The sequence below is a fragment of the Pseudopodoces humilis genome, chromosome 6 (assembly GCF_049639895.1).
Source record: "Pseudopodoces humilis isolate 2021_Gansu_Grassland_sample_001 chromosome 6, ASM4963989v1, whole genome shotgun sequence".
Classification (NCBI taxonomy): domain Eukaryota; kingdom Metazoa; phylum Chordata; class Aves; order Passeriformes; family Paridae; genus Pseudopodoces; species Pseudopodoces humilis.
Window position 1 is genome coordinate 48,388,700 of NC_142205.1, and position 20,630 is coordinate 48,409,329.

At 39.9% G+C, this 20,630-nt stretch overlaps 2 protein-coding genes across 11 annotated transcripts in view; one reads left to right on the plus strand and one right to left on the minus strand.

The window, feature by feature from the left end:
* The window catches only part of MANBA (mannosidase beta), a 52,486-nt gene extending 32,489 nt beyond the window's left edge, over positions 1-19,997 (plus strand). For 3 of the 9 annotated variants that reach the window (XM_088057155.1, XM_014261859.2, XM_088057162.1), the window contains 6 exons: positions 1,452-1,596; positions 7,738-7,880; positions 9,618-9,875; positions 12,051-15,614; positions 16,890-17,128; positions 18,752-19,152. In XM_088057155.1, coding sequence (XP_087913281.1) covers positions 1,452-1,596; positions 7,738-7,880; positions 9,618-9,875; positions 12,051-12,275 — 771 coding nt within the window. In that variant the 3' untranslated portion in view covers positions 12,276-15,614; positions 16,890-17,128; positions 18,752-19,152. Of the gene's footprint in view, positions 1-1,451; positions 1,597-7,737; positions 7,881-9,617; positions 9,876-12,050; positions 15,615-16,889; positions 17,129-18,751; positions 19,153-19,353 lie in introns of those variants that run through there. The other 6 variants (XM_088057157.1, XM_088057156.1, XM_088057158.1 and 3 more) reach the window with 6 other exon arrangements.
* NFKB1 (nuclear factor kappa B subunit 1) overlaps positions 17,473-20,630 on the minus strand; it is a 57,072-nt gene continuing 53,914 nt past the window's right edge. For both annotated transcript variants that reach the window (XM_088057154.1, XM_014261844.2), the window contains exons 22-24: positions 20,313-20,485; positions 20,004-20,178; positions 17,473-18,342 (exon numbers count right to left, since the gene is read on the minus strand). In XM_088057154.1, the coding sequence (XP_087913280.1) occupies positions 18,155-18,342; positions 20,004-20,178; positions 20,313-20,485 (536 nt within the window). In that variant the 3' untranslated portion in view covers positions 17,473-18,154. The remainder of the gene's footprint in view (positions 18,343-20,003; positions 20,179-20,312; positions 20,486-20,630) is intronic.

The following is a 20,630-nucleotide window of genomic DNA, read 5'->3' on the forward strand; positions in this document are numbered from 1 at the left end:
ATACAGGCATGTGCTGGGCTTTCATGGTACAAGATTATTCCAAGTGCTGCATGTTACTCCCTGTTCCAGGGTGGGGATGTTTTGCTCTTCATGTGGCCCCTGTAGGCTCACTGCTTTGATTTGTGGAGCACACAAGCTTTGGAAACAAGTTTTTTTCCAAAGAATGTAGTTCTCTATTAATTAGGTTAGTACTAGCTTTTTTTGGTTTTTTTTTTTTTGTGTTGTTTTTTTTTTTTTTTTGTTATGGACTCAAATATTGATGTTTTAGAGAATATATTTTGGGGTTTTTTTTCAAAGCAGAAGGGTATATTTTACTCTTTATTCATAGTAGTTCCACATCATGCTTCCCTCTTTATTTGTGATTTCTGTGCAACTTTTAAAAGATGCTAAGTAACTTTCTAATGCTATTAGGCAAATTGAAAGTGCTGTTAATTTTTGTTGTGTTTCAAGAATTTCTGAAACACTCTTGATGGAAATAGCTGCACACTCACTAAGTTTCTAATGTTTGAGAGCTGCTGTCAGCAAGTTTTATATAAAAGCAAAATAGCTTGAGAATTTTTGGCACTCTTTACAAGAGAACAAGGATAGATAATGCTATAAAATTGAAACCAGGAGCAAAGCTTGCACCATGAGGTCCTGACTCAAAAAAGCTCTGAGAGTTTCTTTAAGGCTAGGTCTATCAAGGCCTTATTAACAGCTTAAACAATTTAATACCAAAGTAAGGATAGCAAAAAGGCTAAAGAAAGAAAACTTGCTTTAGAGGTTAACTAGAAGTAATATCTTTACCTTCTGGGCTGTCCCAAAAGCTTTTCATTTTATTTTAAGAATTTCTTTATATTTCCCCAGCCTGATTGTAATAAACTGTGTGAAGAACAATGCAGCCTGTTTAGCATCCATTGAGAGTTTGGCCAATGAAAAATCTGAGAAGTGGTTTCTAGATGACATGGAGAAGCAGAAAAGGAGTGGGAGTGCAGCTGAAAAAATAGTTGCTTTTCTGATGTACAGTTTTGACTTGTATAGTGAAAATGTAAGTTCAGAGTGTAGGGGTTTAGACACCAAGGTAATGTATACCGAAGGTAATGCAGCTTAACATCATTTTGCAACTCTGGAGGGAGTTATTTAAATTAATGTAAAAAAATACTTATTTTAAATTTCATTTTCTTTTCCTTGTCTTTGATTTGCCTTTCAAAGACCATCTTCACTGAATGGAAGTAGCCCCATATGAGATTCTTGAAGGGTACTGCTTGCAAAGCTGTTGGGATCTGCTAGGAATAGATCTTCTTCCAGCAGAGATCCACTGCACTGCAGGTGGATACTCCTCAGGGCTCAAGTTTAAAGTTATGTGCTGTTGCTGTGAAGTCTGTGTTGTGTATCTATATATTCAAACATGTTTTGAAAAAAAAGTAAAATTCAATATACCAAAAATATTTTTTATCTCTTTGCTGACCAAGGTGATGCAGGCTCAGTGTGTAAAGACAGAAACTGAATTCTATCGTTTTAGTCAAAGTGAAATAATCAATGGAGAAGGACACACAATGGGAGCTCTGTACTGGCAACTCAATGACATTTGGCAGGCTCCTTCATGGGCTTCCTTGGGTAAGTTTGTGACAATCTGGTAAAATGCACCAGCTACCAGTTGAGTTTTCCTCATCTGGAAGTATCAGAATAAGAAATATAACTCTGCCCTGTCTCTTGGATAGCTTTACAAACTTCAAACGTATTCCTGTCCATCCTTTAGAAATTCATTCCAGGATGGGATTTATGATGTAAAAATTGAGCATCTAGATTTTTTCTGTAGTCAGTTGGGGGGAGAGATGATTATCTCCAAATGTGATTCATTGTGTCATTAGCTGTCTTAGAACTAGGAAGAAGAATTATCTTCTCCATGATGAATTTGATTTTCACAGAACTTCATAAGATATCTCTCACCCAGCATAGCTTCTGAGAAGCTTTTTATAGAAGGTGACTGGCAGAGATTTGATGTCTAGCTTGGTGTCAGATGGGGTGAATCACTCCTGTTGACTAAATTATTCTGCTAATATGCTATTTACACATATTATTTTTTCCTCTTAAAACACAAAAATAATCAGACATATAAAGAGGTAAGTAACTTAGGCAGTAAGAAGTAGAGAGGAATGAGGAATGTGTGGCATGAGGGAAAGCTAAGAGAAAAAGTAAGACTGTCTATGGGCAGTCTTGATGTGTCCTTGGAACAAAATGCCATTTTGCCTCCTTTTAAGAAAAAATTAGCCCACGCCATCCTCCCTCTTTTTTTCTGGGAGATGTTTATCCCTCTCCTTTTTTTTTTTTTTTTTTTTTTTTTAATTTATCTAAGCAAAATAACTACAACAACAAAGGAAAAAGCAGTACAAGAAAGAGACTAATTTATTTAAATATTAAGGCAGTGGTCCAGCTATGATGCTTATCTTTCTGGACTTTCTAGACTTGTATTAGGAAATGGAATATCACAATGTTCATTTTTATGATTCTAGCAGTGAGTGATGCTCTTAGGCTTTAAGTGCCTCAAGAGAAAAAGATGCTTGGAGAAGTGTCCATTTGTAAAGACAGGTGTATTGATAGATGCAATGGTTGTGGAGACCATAAATGTCTTTTTGAGTACAGAGATGACATCACTTTAGAATATTTATCAAATACTTGAATTATTCATATGTTGTTGAAGTTGGTTTAGAAGAAAGAAGCTCAGCAGAGATACAGCTGTCCCTTTGTTTTGTTGTATTCCCTCAGTGAGATGAGGAAAGGTTTAATATTCATTTAATTAGGCAGTTCGGTAGAGGGATTTTGAAATGCTAATATCTGAAATTATGCAAGACTTCGGAGAAATTAGTTTTATTTGCACTTCAAAAACATGTTTCTGCATCTTGTTAGATGGCACAGTAGTATCAATCACCAATGAGTGCTTTTATTTAAGTCTGTTACTTTGCAGAAAGTCATGGAGGGGTTTACATAATTTCCGGTACCAAGCAGAAATGTTTCCACATGGTGGGGAAGGAAGAAGGTAGCAAATGTTTCTCCTTTTAGCTTTTACCTTTAAGATGTTTCCTTGGGTTGAATGAAAACACAGCAGGGCCCTTGTATCACAGTACTTCTGCCTTCATCTCAGAAGTAAACAGGTTTTATCACAACTGGGTTCTGGCTGTTAGCACCTAACTGTGAAGCTGGCTGTGCCATGTTGGATGCTTTAACATCTCTGCAGTATGTTTTGGTGGAGTGCTGTGACACTCCCAGACAAGTGTCACCTTGAGGTACCCAAGGTTGTCATGAGATTTCCTTGAAAAGATAACTGGCTTTTATTGCAGATTCAATATTTGGTGCCCCTGGTAAGCCCTGGTACAGGCTGTTATGGAGAATAATTGATCTGAATTCATGAGGCTGAGGCGAGGAAAGAACTAGCAGCATGTTTCTTGGGTTGCATTTAATAGTGCAAAGTGATTAATTTAAAATCATTTCAGGGAGATCTGTTTATTTGCACTCCTGCCATCAGTGTAGAAGGCTTCAGGGAAGAGTCAGATGAAAGGGTACTGGAGTCTCATTACAAACCTAACTTTAGTTTCCTGTTGTGAAGTTTAATGCTACAGAGAGTGCAAACCCCTTGTTATTGTCAGGAAAAATTGAGGAACATGGATTTCTGTAAGAATTTTTTAAAATGTGGTGAGAGGAGGAGAAAGCCACCCTAGGGCTATTTTAAATAACTTTTGACTGTTGCCTTTGGGCATGCATGTCTGTAACAGGAAAGTTTAAACCCAGAGGTTTCTCATGATAACTTCCTGACCTCCAGATTTTTTACATCCATTTTTGGGCATGTGTGCATGGTGTGTTTGAAATGCAACTTGCCTGTTTTTAAATAAAGGTATCTATCTAGCTCTGGTCCTATGGAAATCAAGACAACAAAAGAACTGAAAAATATGGGCTTTTAAATTAGCTTCAGTTTTCCCTGCTGTCTGAAGTTACTTTGACAAATGTATTATCAAGATCCTGATGCTAGAAAAGCTGTCTTTGGAAAACACTTCACGTGTGAAACTGCTACAGCAGCTGAGTTTTGGCTCTTCAAAATGGCCGTAGTATTTTTGGGAAGGGAAATACCAGTCTTAAAAGCTGATCAGAGTTAAGCAGACTAATGATTTTTCAAACATTCCAAAACAATGGGTATCATAGTAGTGGAGTGTGTTTTGAAATGGTCCAAACTTCTAAGTGTGTGGTTTGTTTGATTTTGTTTGTTGGCTGGGGTTTTTGTTTGCTTGGGTTTCCCTGTGGAAGTTTAATGCCATGTTCACTGAGTGTCGTGTTCTCTGCTGTAAAGGTTTTCTGAGGAGCTTTGCTGCCTAGGTAGCAAACCTCCTCTCTTTCCCTCTGCAGTGTGGCTGTGTAATCCAGTTGGAAATCAAGGCACAGCAGAGATTGAGAGAAGGACCCATTCAAAAAGAAACAGGATTTTATATTACACTAAGTAGCAGAAACTTCTCTACATCAATTGTGTTATTCATTTCACATATAAGATAGCTGAAGCCTAGATTTTCATGATGTGAATTAAGATCAGGAAAAAAAAATTAAGTCAACAGGCACTGAAACCTCAGACCATGATGGGTAACTTGTCTGAGCTTGTGGTGGACTCTGCCTGGATTCTGCAGTGAGCAACATCTATTGCACTGGCAATTTAATTAATTGACAATTAGAGTTCCAGGAAGTTGTGCAGCAGTCCTGAGGGCTTTAGAGATTTCAACCCCTCCCAGACTCTCCCTGCCCATTTCTCATACAAGGCCCATAGCTTTTGTTTGTTGGACAGATACTGCCCCCCACTTTATCCTGTTTCAGATAATCCATCCCCAGTCCAAATCTCCCATCTTCTCAAGTTTAATGACTGAAGAGTAATTTGTAGCACCCCTGTTTTTGGTAGACTTGTTCTTTAAAGCACCAGTGTTTTCTGTCAGTAAGTGTCCTTGGAATGCCAGAACATGCCTTTGTTCATATCAACAGGGGATCAGACCCAGCCAGCACAGGTTTGTGAAAGGCAGGTCCTGCTTGACCAGCTTGATCTCCTGTTACAAGTTGATGCAGTTGGTGAATGAGGAAAGGCTGTGGTTGTTGTCTGCCTAGACTTTAGCAATGCCTTAATGCCATTTCCCACAACATTCTCCTGGAGAAACTGGCTGCTCATGATACAGATGGGTGCACTATTCACCACGAAAACAAACTGGCTGGAGGGACAGGGCGAGTGTGATGGTGAATGGATTCATATCCAGCTGACAGTGGGTCACTACTGGGATTTCCCAGGGCTCAGTACTGGGGCCAGCCCTACCTAATATCTTTATAAAGGATCTGAACAAGTGGTTCAAGTACACCCTCATCCAGTTTGCAGTCAACACCAAGTTGGGTGGGAGTGGTAGTAAGGATCTGCAGAAAGATCTGGACAGGCTGGATCAATGCACTGAGGCCAGTTTTATGAGGTTCAACAAGGTCAAGTGCCAAGTCCTGCACTTAGGTTACAACAACTCCAGGCAATGCTGTGGGCTGGGGCAGAGTGGCTGGGAAGCTGCCCAGTGGAAATGGACCTGGGGCTGCTGGTCAGCAGTGGCTGAACATGAGCCAGCAGTGCCCCGGGGGCCAAGAAGGTCAGCGGCATCCTGGCTTGTGTCTGTGGCCAGGAGGAGTAGGGAAGGGATTGTTCCCCTGTACTCTGCACTGTTGAGGCTGCATCTCAAATTCTGTGTTCAGTTCTGAGCCCTTCGCTGCAAGAAGGACTCTGAGGTGCTGGAGCATGTCCAGAAAAGGGCAATGGAGCAGGGGAAGGGCTGGAGCACAAGGCTTACAGAGAGCGGCTGAGGGAGCTGGGGGTGTTTAACCTGGAGGAAAGGAGGCTGGGACACACAAACACAGATACCTCCACACCCCCTGCTTCAACTACCTGAATGGAGGTCACAGTGAGGTGGGGGTTGGCCCCTTTTCTCCATTAACAAGTGACAGGACAAGAGGAAATGGCATCAAGTTGTACCAGTGGAGGTTTAAATTGAATTTTCGCCAAGGTGTTGTCAAGCTTTGGAGTGGGCTGCCCAGGGAAGTGGTGGAATCACCCTTCCCTGAGATGCATTTATAAGATGTACAAATGTGGCATGGGAACTTAGGGGCATGGTTTAATGGTGCACTTGGGAGGTGAACAGCTGAACTTGATCCTAGAGGTCTTTTCCATCACAGATAGCTCTACAGTTCTATACTGAAAGGCATCAGTATACTGTGTATGTTCATCAGTTTATCAACTGTCTGTTTTGAAGAAATGCAGCTGCCTCTCCTGAAGTTTTCATCCAGCCTTATCTCTTTGGTTTGCTTCAGTGCAGTTAACTTGAATGCCAGTGGTGTTTTTGCTGGCAACAAACTGATCTCATAGCACACTTCAATCTTGTGTGGGTTTTCCAGGCAGATATGAGCTTCTCTTGTTCTCCAAGCTAGCTGGTTGTGAACTTGCTGAGAACAATGTGATGTGTAATGTGCTAAGCTGGAGTTAATGCACTTATTCTTCACAAAGTTCATTCATGTTTATGTGGAGTGCAGACAAAGCATGTTCGAGTCCCCCTGGGAAAGCCACAACAAGCCTTTAAAGACTACTCTGGATAAGTCTTTAATTATGAGATGTTTGAAAGTGCTAAGAGCTTTGTACAAGAACCAAAACCAAGAGAGTAAATACTAAGAGAGTTACAAGAAAAACATCTCACTGAAAATATTCTTCATACATCATAAAGCATACATCAGCTTTAAACTTGTATAAAATGAGGAGCCAGAAACAAGAATGAAAACCACTATCTAACTTTTCTTTCCTTGTGAGATGGTGCAGCTGACTTGATACTTCTTTTTAGTGCCATTTCAATGACTGGATAATGGTTGAGCAAAGACAAACTTAAAATGCAGACAGTGGATGCTAGATGGAATGTTAATAGAGGAGGAAATAGATGCAGCTTCTCTTTCCAAATTATTACATGGCAGTGTTGCAAAGCAAAAAAGCAAAATTGCTTTTTTTGGAGAGGATGCAGAGTTTGATGGCTTTTCCAGTTTAATGGCAGACTTTCAAAGTATTAAAAGTAATGAGGTACAGCTTTCCATTAAAGAAGCAGCATGAACTGTTTGTCATCTGTCTGTCATGGATACTAACTCCCATGGAGGAGGTGTTGTCTCTAGATCTTGGCAGATTTGTTTTGCCAAGCTCACAGTTGTCTTTGGTTTGGGAATTTATTTTTGTCTTTATTTCTATGGATGTCCTCTAAGGAAGAACTGAAAGGAGGACTGAAAAAGGAGAAGAGAACATTTTGTATAAGTACCTTGTCTCTTTTTATAATAGTGGTAGTTTGTGGCAATGCCAGTGTTTGTCTGGATTCTCAGCACAGATGCTCCAGCTACTTGGTTTATGTGTGGTACACTGTGTCAGCTTTGTCATTTGTGTTTAAGGCTTCCTTTAACTGAATGACAGTATAGTAGTGATAGGACAGAGACACAAAAATAGAAGCTTTTGGGAAAGCTTAAAGTTTGAAAGAGCATCAGATCTTTTCCAGGGCAGAGCCTTGCCTGGAAGGAAGCAAGAGTACCTTCAGTCACTCTTTGCATTTGATAGAGGTGAAAAAGAGTGGAGGGGGATGTTGCATTGCCAATAGCAGGACCAGAAAGCCCGTACAGAGAACGTATGATGAGGCAATTTTGGATTCAGTTTCAGTCTTTCTTCTTTTTAACCCTTTTTAGAGTATGGTGGTAAGTGGAAACTGCTCCATTATTTTGCCCAGAACTTCTTTGCACCACTGCTGCCTGTGGCCTATGAAGACAAAGGGATGTTGCACATTCATGGTGTCTCAGATCTTCATGAAGACCACAACCTGACTTTGAGGGTAAGTGACAGCTACCTCACCACTCTTGTGTGCCTCCTGCAAAAATGTGAGAAGCTGAATTGAACACATCTTTGTACAGACAAGCTTCAGTGAGGCCATGCTCAACCACCATGAGATGCAGCTCTAGTGTTTAATCTTAGGGGCAGCACTATTCTTTATTAAAGTAGTGTGTAGTGCTTCACAGAAGAAGTTCTTTGGCTTGTAGCCTGTGGGTATAAGGCTGAAATGAACTATTCTGTTGAAATCTTAAACGGATTGATGGCTAAATAGAACAAAGTGTGAAAAATGGTACCTCACTACTTAACAGAACTGTTCCCTGGCTGTTAGAACTAGATAACCCGATTAAGTAGGGGGGAAAAAAGGGATTGTACCATTGCTTACCAGTACTCAAACTACATGGCTTTGGGAAAAAGGACTGGATTATTTTTTGAAATATGAATGGCACATCTTTAATTGGAAGGTCACCTATGCATGTCATTGTTTTGTAATGGATGCCTTAACTCTTTTCTGAGAATGCTATAGAAACTGATAGGATTTTTATGTCAGTGTTTGGACTGCTGTGTTTTCTTGTAGACAGCAGTCTTCTTTTTCAGCTTGTTACATTTTGTTGCTGTTAATCATATGGCAACATATAACAGATCATCAGATAACAGATGAATTTAGGGATCATTTTCCACTATGAGATTTAGCTCCTGACATCAAGTGTGTCCTATGTGAAAATAGTGTGAAGGATGGAAAAGCAGACCTTGAGATCTGGAAATAGTAATTTTGGAACTAGTAGTATGAATATGCCAGCTCCTAGATCATTGCTCTGTCTGGTGGGCTTCCATGAATTTTCAGATTTATAAGGTTGCTTATATGGGGTAATATATGGTACAAAAATGGTTGTAAAGTCAGTTCTTGGAGTAGGACTGCACTTAATGAAATTGTTCATTTCTGGTCTGAGTTATTCTAACAGACATAAATTCTGATTTTCTAATAGCATCAGAGAATTGTTGGCAGTAGGATAGTTCTGATGAATACTGTATATTGCTCTTCAAGAAGATTTGGAACTTAACTCTTGAAAGGAGTTAAGATCAATTCTGGTCTGCACACTCCTGTTAAGGCAAAAAATAACTCAAAACTTACAGTACAGAATATTGTAACTCTCATTAAGTGCTTAATTTTCAAATTATGCCCTATCTAAAAGGGTATATTCGTAATGCATGGATGATGTCTGGGAATGTATTTTGCTGTATTAATATAACCTTCATAATCCCTTTCAAGATGATGGAGCTTGCTTCTGTGTAGGAGTTGATTATGCAGAATCTCCAGCATACCCAGTTGGGTTACATCAGATAATGCTGAGCAATCTCAAGAAAATCCTTCGTTTGAGGTTTTTTTAATCAAGGAAGGGAGGAAAAAGAGTCAACAAACTAGTCACACAATAATTCCATTTCCCAGCAGTCCCTTGGCAGGAATTGGCAATCTTTTCTTCTCAAGGAGCCTAGAGAAAACAAAAAAGTCTTGCAGATCAAGAGCAGCTCCAGACTGTTCGAAATGGACCTCTTGTTGTGTTTTTAGAATGTTCTAATTTTTATGCCATATCTACTGTGTAGTTTCTTGCTAGGTGGAAATCAGCTGGTGCTGTCAGAGAAACATCTGTTGTAATGAGCAATCTGAAATCTAGGATGCTGCATTGTTTTCATAGGTGTAGCCTTTCTTCTAATCTTTGTGCTCTCTCAATGTGCGGGATAGGTTGTCGTGCACGCCTGGAGCTCTTTGGAGCCCGTATGCACCCTTGCTAAAGAAGGTGTGGCTGTTAAAGCTCAGAGTGCTGTCCCCATCTACAAGGAATCCATCAGTGACCTTCTGGAAAGATGCAGAAATTGTACCAGGAAAAGCTGTATTATAACTTTCTGTCTCGTGGGAGAAGATGGGCTCCAGAGTCCTACAAACCATTACTTCCTTTCATCACTCAAGGATGCTGTGGGATTAAAAAAGACCCAGCTTAGTGTAAGCATCAATCATGCTAAAATACTGTATTTGATTTTGCTAATCTTACTGTTTTGAGTTGTTTGCCAGCTATGCAGTGTGTCTGATTCCACTGAATATTCTTTCTCCTTAGTTGTTGCTATTCTGGCTTCCAGGTTGAGTTCAAAATCAGATTTTTTTTTTTCTGGTGTCACTATATGTGTGTCTAAATAAGACTGGTGGGGTTGGTTTGTTTGTGTTTTTTTGTCTGGGCTTTGTTTTGTTTAAAATAATGAAGTCTCCCTTTCATTTGTTTAGATTGTCTTCCACCTTGCAGCATTGCTCCTTTTTTTTCTTTGTGTCCCTAGACAGCAGCTAGCATCATGACAAGTGTTGTGGCTTGAAGACAGCACTATATGTCAGGGTTAGGTGATCCTAGTTCAGCTGAGTGTGGAGTGCGTTATTGTCAGCAGTATTTCCTCTGGAAGCGCTCACACTCTCAGATCAGTGTAACATTGCTAACACACAGTATTTCATGCTCCTTTCCTCCTCCTTCAAATCCCTGCCCTCCAGTAAGGATTCTGATTTGCATAATAGTTATTATTTCTTAATAGCTGTCAAGCGTGTCAGTCTCCTAAAAAGGCACAAAAAGCATCAGTGTTGTATAACACTGTCATTTAGTCAATTTGCTGCTTTTTCTTAGATTTCTTCTGTTCCTAGCAGGCTTTCTGTATATATAGAGAGCATGCATGCCCTGTGTGTATGTGCGCACACATTTTGTTAAGCCTGACTTTTGTAGCATGTACATCTTATTGGAAAATTCTTAATCATCAGATGGGCAGGATGAGGACCTATGTGTTCTCACATTTGGCTTTCAAACTGCAGCTTTGCTCTTTAGTGCTAAACTGAACAAGGGGGAAATAGAGGTCTAATCTCTTTGAATCTGGACCAGCGTAATTGCTTTACAAAAAGAAAATGGGCCAGATTTTTCCTTCTTATCTCTTTCACGGCAGCACAGCCTGCCTCCTGAGTATACAAAGAAAAGAAATCAGCCTGTTTTAATTTTTTTTTTCATCCGGTGGTACAATCTGGAGTCTGAGTCATGCTGTGGGGAGTTTGTTTCTTTGTTTTGGTTTGGTTTTTTTGGTTTATGGATGATATAAATTAAAAAAGCTCTGCAACTGGAGCATTTTTGGAAAATTTCATTACTTTATCTTTTAACTGTTGTCTTTGCAATACAAATTAATAGGGGTAGCTAGCAAGGATAAATGCAAAGCGGTCATTTTAAGAAATGCAGCTGGGATTAAAAAATGTTTTGCAAGAGGCTGGTATGCCTATACTTAGTTACTAATAAACTAACTAGACTTTCAAATACATTGCTAATCCAAGAGCTACTGTTTGTAGCATTGCTTTTAAAAAGCATCAAAAGCATTAGTATTTCTTCAGGAAACAAAATGTATAGAGGATCTGTGCTTTTTCTCAAAAATGAATAGCGTTGCTTTTCTTGTAACCAGAACATGATGCCTGCACTGACTGCAATTTGTCCTCTTTTTATAGATGTTAATTGGTATTTGAAAGTTATGTAGCATGGTCTTTCATTATGGTGAATGGGGAGTGTTGCATGAAAATGCATCCTGGTTGGGATTTTAAGTCTCTCTGAGATTTAAGTGCTGATAGAACTTAATATAGAACATTATACCTTGACCTGATATTTTACTACTATTTTTTTTGTATTTTACTAAATGAAGTATAAGGGCTTCACTGCCATGATACATTGAGATGACTTTCTGTCCTACTGGGATTTTTACCTTCTTTTGCTTCTGCGTGTTTCTATTATGTATATAATTGAAAGGCAAGCGTGAATTGATAAGTCGAGTGAAGTGTTGGTGAAAGGACCAATCTCCCTGCAATAAAAATGGAATACCAGTACTATGTAGAAGTCAGATTACCATTTATTCAGTTATTCTCATAAGAAGATGGCAAAGTGATAATACTTCTTAGCATTTTCCCACAATCTGTAGTAATTCTGTAGGAATGCTCTGGTAACATTTGCAGTTTTTGCATGATTCTTACATATGAGGAATACTAATTTTGATTAAATGTGGTTGTTCAGCCTGTTTTACTGACATGCAGGTCTTTCCCAGTTTGGGTGTAACTGGGGTCTTCTTTAGCATGTATCTTCTTTTTAGTAATACATTTTTTTTATTTCTCTTTCAGGCCTCTATATCCCAACAAGATGATATTTATATATTTGTTCTTCAGACCACTGCAATTGCTCCTTTTGTTACTCTGGATGTAGGGAGTATAAAAGGCAGATTTAGCGATAATGGTTTCCTCATGACTGAAAAGAAGAAAATGGTTGTGTTTTATCCTTGGGAACCTACCAGTGTTGAAGAACTAGAAAGTTCACTAATCTTGACGTCTCTACTGGATGTTGTCTGAGAATACTTCATTTCCTTACAGATAAAGAGTGAAAAAGCAGGAGAAAAAAAAATTAGAAGAATTTGACTGAAGTTGCAGTGACATACACTTTGAGCTGGCTGAAGAGCATACTGTCTGTTCCTGTCATGTGAATTTTAACTGCTGGTTCAATGTAAAGATACCAACTGCAAAGCTTACATATAATATATGTGATGTATTGAAAGCACATCTGTATTTTTTTTCTAGCTTCACTATGCAGTAAGTGGAAATTCATTTTAGGATAACAGCAAGGTATGCTGGGCATGAGGGGGAGGGATTGGGTGTGAAGCTGGGACTACTGCCAGTAGGCCACTGAGCCACTTCATGGGCAGGTTGCTAAACATGGGGCTTGTCTGTCAGACACGGTTTGAAATGCAGCTGGGATCTTGCTGGCGTTCCACAAAGATACTCTGTCCACCCAAGCAATATTAATTTTCTTGCAAAGCAGAATCAGCATCACAGCAAGTGGAGTTTGAACAAGCTCTGCCACTAATGTCCATTGGTGTTGTAAAAGCAGCATGTGGGCGATACATGCTGCTGCTGGTGGTGGGGGTCTGGAGCACATGGTGGGGAGCAGCTGTGTGTTCCATTGGAGAACTCAGGCTGGGGGTTAATCTCAGTTGTGATCACAGTTTTAATGGGCAGAGAGATGAGCATATTGACTGATACTTTGGTGTTAACCAAAACTGACATGGTCTTTTGCAAGAGGAAGAACTTACAGAAGAAAGGGAAATGGTAAATGAGAGTTTCTTACAGATGCTTTATTGGATCACCAAAACAACTAACTGCAGTTGCATCTGATTCAAAACTCTAGTCCTAGTTAAAAGAAGACATTAAAACAATCACAATATGGATGTGTATGTGCCAATGTTTATAGATTTTGTAAAATAAATAGGGAAAATGACAGTCATGAGTACAACTTCATAAATATAGGCAGTGACAAAGGAAGTTAAAAGCTATTCTGAGGGGAATCATGGGCCAGCAATACCAGAAAAATTCTTCAGTTTCTTTTGTGTTCTGGAATCAAAGTAGCAATAAAGTCAATATAAGGTAAGAATGAAAAAATGTGGAGAAAATATGATTAATATGTACTGCTGCAGTGTATTACAAAAAGGGCAAGTTTGTTGATGTCTTTTTTACATTGATGGAGAAATGTCTCTTCCAGCAACATCTAGGTAGCATTTCAAAATGGCACTTAATAGTGTTAAATAAATAAAACTTCGGAGGAATCACTTGTTTAAAGACAATCACAAGGCCTGTCTGGAGGTTGGTGATATTTGTTCATCTCAGCATATGAGTGAAGTTTGAGATAGGTAGAAAAGAGCTTTTGGATTGCTAGAAGAAAAACCCACAAATTTGGATAACTCTGACTTTGTTTAGCCTGTCACAACTTTTAGGCAAAATTATGAAAGAAGTTATGTGGTACATGATTAATAAGTGATGAAGTGGCTATGCAACGAATGTCTACTAGCACTGTTATATAGAACACCATTCTTTTATTTTTTTTCCTGTTGCTTTCTGCAATAACCAGATTGAAATAGCAAGGTTTGGACAATTTTTTAAATTATCACTGTTTTTGAAGGTCAGAAGCTCCCTAAGGAGTAGATCCATTCTTTTTCACTGAAAGTCTTTAATTCAGCACTAGGTGCCATTATGAAAGATTAGTAATTGCTTAAGCCAAATGCTTGAACTCAAACCAGAATTTGAAGGTGAAGGTTGACTTCCATTATTGTTTTAATATCCTCAATATGTTCTTTTGGTTTCCTGGTGTTGTAATAGATGTATATTTATAGAAGCTGTTCTCCTGCCATGCAGCAGCGATTGTAAAGTGTGCTTTGGTTAACCATTTCCCCTTGGTAGTTTCGCAGTGGTGTCCTGTGCTATACTTAGTTACATTGTTCTGCCTTTGTCTCAGATCAGGGCAGAGATAAGAAGGCAGCACTGGTACCCCCACACTCCTGTGGACATGTCCATCTTGCCAGCTGAGTGTTGTTACAGCTACAGCAGCACCTGTGCTGCCAGTTCTATCTGATGGGGCTCTGGCAGCAGGAGCATTTGGTAAGTGTCATGGTGCTTGTCCTCAGTATTGGTGGCAGCAGTAGAGGGGCCTGGCCTTGTCAGTGTTCTTTCAAGGTGCTGCCTTGCAATGTCTTGTTGAGGACCAGTGAGTTCTCTTGTGCCCTTTGTTTGCTCCCGAGCCCCTCTGCGCTGTTCTCCACTGAGGGCAAAAGTGGCAGCCAGAGTGCCCCACAGCTATGACAAATGCCCTTCCAGAACAGAACTTGAGAGCAGGTGTGGGAAGAACACTGTATGGTGTTGGCTAATCTGTTGACCTCATTCTGAGCTTGCAAAGGCTATTCTGAGCTTTAGAGGGCACCTGTTCATACTTTCTGTCACACAAGGAAGACTTATTTTTCTCCTGTATACTGGAGCATATCCTTGGAAGCATTTTCAAGTTCTGCATCTTCTCCAGGAAAGAAGTGTGCAAATATATGCAGAAGTTCCCATCTAAGTAAGTGTTCATAGTTCTCTGTCAGTCTTTCTTTTATCTGCTGTTTGCATACCTTGTGGCCTGGACAGATTTTCTGTTCTAGAGGCACATCTTTCTTAAGTATTTTCACTTCTGTTAGTTCCCTTTTGGTTTTGGAGCTTTGTAATAGAGTCTATTTCAGTGACTTGTAGCAGTGTCAGGAGGAGAGAAATGGGCCAATAAGTTTCTTACTTTCAGTACAGGAGAGCATGGTTTTGAAGCTTACAAGCCAGCCTTTTCATTGTTAAAATCACTGTTTTCTTTCTTACCTGCTTAGGGAATCAGGAACACATGGTTTTTAGGATAGGTTTCAGTTCAAGAGTTGTGCTTATTAACTCTGCTTTCCAGTCAGATCCAGTTACAAGGTAGCAAAACAAAAGGCCAAATTTGTTCAATTAGCATGGAAAACCAAAATTTAAATGAAACAAGGCCATCTCTGTAAGAAGTAGTCAGTCAGTAGAGACCTGTAAGTACCTGAGCTAGTGCTCTTCTGCATTGTGCATATGGCAAGAGTGACTGCATAGCAGAAAAATCCTATAGCAGTTAGATTTAAATGAGGCCATGGGAAACTGCTGTAGCCTTGGAAAAACATACTCCAGGCTGGCTCAAAGTGGGACATCAGGCTGCTTCATAACGCTGAATGGAGAAAATGAACTCCTTGGTAATTAACTTGTGTTGTCTTTTGCTGTAGGAATCTTTTGAAGCCAGCAAAAGTTTGGACTGTGCCATTGGCCATTACTCTAGATGTGCTTTATTTCAAGACATGATCATCCAGAAGCTGTGGATGGTAGGTGAGTATTGACCACTGCACCCTGAGCTAGCAAATGGCCACCACCATTCCTGTCACTTTACTTGGGGGAAGCAAGGACAGTGGCTCTTTTTTCTTAAATGCATGAAAAAATCATTTTACTTTCCCAGGCAAGGGAGAAGACAGTTCATACACCACTACATGTAGCTAAGAGTCTTACTCTTCCTGTAGTCCACAGAATCTCAGAATGCTGCCTAGAGCTTCCCACTACCATTGATTTCCAAGTTTTTAAATACATGCCAAGATGATGCCAGGAAACGTAGAGCTGTTGCAGCCAATCTAAACTCAAGGGCAGTTTAACTTTCTGAATCATTAATTTTACATCAAATGTAGAGAAGATCTGTAGGGATCTTGTCACAACTTCTGCTGCATTCCACTAGTTTCTGATGTTTATTACTGCGGTAGAGTAGCAGAATAACGGAGTGAGCTCTATTTCACTGCACCTGCAGAATAAGTTTGGAGGTTTCTCTATATAAGCCAGGTGTAGACAGACTCTCAATAGTATTTTTCTATCTCTTAAACAAATGAAAAAAACCTAAAAGGATTAAAGCATTTTTTATTAAATACACTGAAATTGAGAAGCTGCCAGACTGCTATGTAAAGCACTTCAGTACACAGGGCCTAGGGGACCTGCTGTTCACAATCACTAACCTGATAAACAGCTATTATGCAACATCTAGTCATGAAGTGCTTTAAGGAAATACAGATCCAGGTGTCTTCTGGTGGTGTAAAAGCAGAGCTGGTCAGAACTAAAGCTAAAAGGTGTGAATAACAGCCAGCATGGCCTGGTCACCTGCAGGATTGTAAAAAGCTCAGTAAAAATCTCTGCCAGCCCCGAGCTGTGCTGGAAATTCTGTGGAAGCAGAAGGTGTGTTTTACTTGGACAGCAGCTCTCCTAGGGCTCAAAAAGTCCCTCCACTCCTGGAATGTGAAAACCTTTGCCTGTTTCTATTAGAGCTGGAATATAAAGAGAATGCTGGAGAAGTACATTAATTGAACAAAAATCTGTATGCCTTAGACTATGCCCTGTATGCCTGGACACTGCCTAGATGAGGGTTTTACATGTAAGAGCTGAAAGAAAGAATGGCACGTCTACTATTATTCATCTTCACTGGAAGTAATTAATATTCTCAGTGATTCAGCTGGATTATAAAATTAATTCAGAAGTTTTTTTTCATTACTCACAGTTTAATTCATTACAGCAACTACCACTCTAAACATAACCATTCTCAAGGTTTATCTTGATTCATTTTCCCAGGAGTGACAACCAGGTTACTGAAGATTGAGCTGAGCCAACAACTACCCTGTCAACACTCTGTCTTTGTGCAACAAAGATTGGCTAGATGTGACAATGGTGCAATGCCCCTCTTGGCTTTTTCATCTTGAACTCTGATGCCTGCTCTGTTTAGTTGGACCAGCATCAAAAACAGGACACTCACCATCTCAGAACTGATGTCAGATAAGAAGAAACACCACTCATGAACCCAGCTACTACAGGTGATTCTAGGTAGCCCAAAGAAGAGCTGTCTCATCAGAGATTTGCTGAGACACTAAGTAGTTGGTTTCAGTGTAAATTGATTCTCTGCTGTCATAATGATGAGAACTAAAACACGGCAGAGGCTTTAATCTCAAAGCACAGCTGCTCAGCAGTAGCTGATGGTTCTGCTCTCCCTCCATAAAAGATACTTTAGCTTTCAGACAGGTGGCTTGCAACCTTTCATTTATTTTAGTGCTTGGAAATCAGCATGATCTGGTATCAATGCCTAAACCTGAGATGCTAAATCTTCAATAACTCTACTTAAAAAGTAATGTAATAATCACAAGAGGCACAGACAGGAGAATTAATTTTAGGGTTTTATTATAAAAGTAAAATAAAAATAAGCATTTAAAAAGCCCACTTTTTCAAAAAGGAACAGATATAAAAAAACTATTTACAAGTAGGAAAATGGCAAACTTGAAAAAAATTTTGAATAAGAGACACCAAAGTTAAGTTTAAATACATTATTTGAAATATACAAGATTCTTTTAGGATTCTCTTTTTTCTCTGAGTTGTTACTGCTGTGATGAAAGTAATGATTTTTCTTTGCCAGCTATTTTATAAGCTGTTTTCATACAACCGTGCTGCAAAAATTATGAAGAGAGCAGCTAGAAACTGTATCTTCTGATTGCTCATGAGCTTAACCTCTTTAGTAAGTTTGTATTATGCATTAACAACTTCTTTTTCATCTGTAAAAGAAAATCCTCACAGACCAGGAAAGTTCACAGTCTTTCTCAGCATCCAGTCCTGTGTATTAATGCAGCAGTGTAGCCCTGGTTATTGTAAATAGCTTGTAAATGAACACAGTTAAATGTACTTGAGGAAGGAAGCAGTCACATGCTGCAGTTGCCATTTGTTTGGATTTAGGTGAGATTCTTCCAGTGCACTTTTGGTTGTGGGTTCCCTTCCCTCTGGCCAGGATGACACTGATACAATTTGAAATGTCCCACTTGTTCCTGTAACTGCATATTGCTAATTGAAGATCACTAGTCAGCTATATAATTGCTTTGCCCTGAATCTTCATGTCCATAGCCCAGGGCCATTTTACCCAGTGTTAGTGAGGACTTGCTGTTCAGAGAGTCTGAGTAGGTGAAACTCAGCTTGCGGAAGGAGGTCTCCACACCGCTGTCACATGTACTTTCGGTGTCTTGAAATCTGCTATTATAGAGCTCACCTGAGGGACAGAGAAAAGGGAAACATCATCGTTGGTGTGGCTTCAGCAAGGGTGCTTTAAGAAAAACCTAAGGAATACAAACCAACAGGGTTAAACTCTTCTATAGGAAAATAACTCTGACATGAGCTATTATAATAGGAAAAGCTGTGCTGAATGTTTTCAGGCCACCAAAGCATGGGATCTGATGTACTGCTGGCAGAGGTCAGCTTGCAGTTGGAGATTGGATGGGATGAGAAGCCTGGTGCTCTGCTGACACTAATGCTGTTGCTACGTTCGGGTCAGGACTCTGCCCACCTGTGGTGTTTGCAGGGCAAAAGATTCTCTGGTTCTCAGAGTCACACTCTGGGCAAGTGTACAGCTCTAGGCTGAGGCTCCTAAAACTTACAATTCATGTTATTTCAACTTACAGATTTCTTTTTGAGACAAACACTTGAAGAGTTTTCATCTAGCAAGTGACCCCAGAATAGGAACAAGTCAGTAGCATCTATCACCTGTGCAGGATCCATGGCTGGAGTGCCTGATTGCAAGAGCTGAAACTGAAGGTACGCTGTGGGATCAGTGTGACTAAAACAGCGGTGGTATCTTAACAGTTCAGTGTTGTTGTTCTAAACAAGCATCTTAAATAAACAATGTGATGCACTCCATGTTGCATAGGGAGCAGAACCCCTCTTACCCTTCAAGATGACTCTAAAGGTTCAATATGTGCAATATGTGTACAAGCACATTTTTGCGTGGGTGTGAAAGGTTTATTCATTCTATGACTGATCAACAGTTTTCTATAGAGAATAAACTGGCAATGTTAGACTGGAATGGAGTGACTGTGGAGTTTCTTTTTTTTATGAGAACTAGCCTACAGTATTTTTACACAGGGTGCAAGTTTCCACATTAGGCTACAGGCAGCACTACCGCTTTTTGAGCAAGAAAAAACAAAGGTTTTTGTTACTAAACCTAGCCAGGCAATGACTGAACAGCCCCTGATGACAAACTTCTCACAATCTCTTTTTCTCTTAGTAGATTTTCCTGCCCAAAACCACTGCAGGACCTCCATCACTGAAGATGCTCAGAACTCACCTGGACATAACATGGGCAACCTCATGTCATGTTCCACTGGCCCTGCTCTGAGCACAGCTCAAGGTCCTGTGTAACCTAAGCTATCCCCAGTTTCTTTGCCTACAGAACACTGAGCCGTTTTAGAGCGCTACACTTTGTGGAAGGAGAAGTTTAATACTGAAGTCTTAATGAGAAGTTTAGGAGCCCAAAATATTTTTGTTTATCCAGTGATGGGGAGAGGGGGGCGGGGAGGAAGCCAAAAGCTAATGGCACTTGTACACACCTAGGAGATAATTGCCTATATTTCCAGTACATCCAAGGCATTACCGTTAGCAAATGGCAGGTGTCTGGTTTAAGCAAAGGGAAGTAGTATAATGAATAGTGTGCTGCAGGCATGCTGATTCAAATGGTCCAGTTTTCCTCTCCTGTACCTAGCAGATGCCTATGATGAGATGGGTCACACTGTAGTAAAATATTTCTGAAACCAGTAAGCAGGTGGAGCAGCGTGTGCAAGAAGGCATGCAATCTATCAGCAGTCCTAGATAGAGTGGGGAGGGAGAATTGAAAAAAAATCTAAAATAAAGCTCCTTATATTTTGCTGTCAATTTTACCTGTCTCTCCGTTTGCAAAGGTGAGCAGTGATGATGGAAGAGCTTTTGCTGTACTGTCCTCCAGGGGAGATGGTCTGCGTGAGATGGATAGTGCTTCCTGAATTATTTCTATGGCTTCTGTATGATCCATCTGTCTCAAAGCAGTGATCAGCTCTTGAACTGTACCGCCAGAAACCTGAAAGGGCAGACATCAGATACTCAGCATCATCCAGGCTGGCTAAAACTGCAGGGCTGCACTGTCTCACTGTGTGGGAGGACAAGGTTCTCTGCGTGTATGAATGTTCTGTATCACCTGTTACAGCACATTACCTCATAGTTATCCAGCAGAGTCTTCGATGGGGAAGGGCTCAACCTGAAGGCATTATTAAGTATGCCAAGACCCAATTTTTGTGCTAGGGTGGACCAGTTTTTAGTTGGATCAGGCAATTCCAATAGTTTGTAAAGCTGCATCTTGGAATTCTCATTCAGCTCTCTCAAATGTCCTGGGGAACAGAGAAACATATTAGTTTATTATTTATACAGACTGTACACCAGTTCATTTTTAAGCAGAAACAAAGCCAAACTGAAAACGATTTGAGAGTCCAATCTCAGCATTTAGAAATGTATTGCTGCAATACTGTAAATATA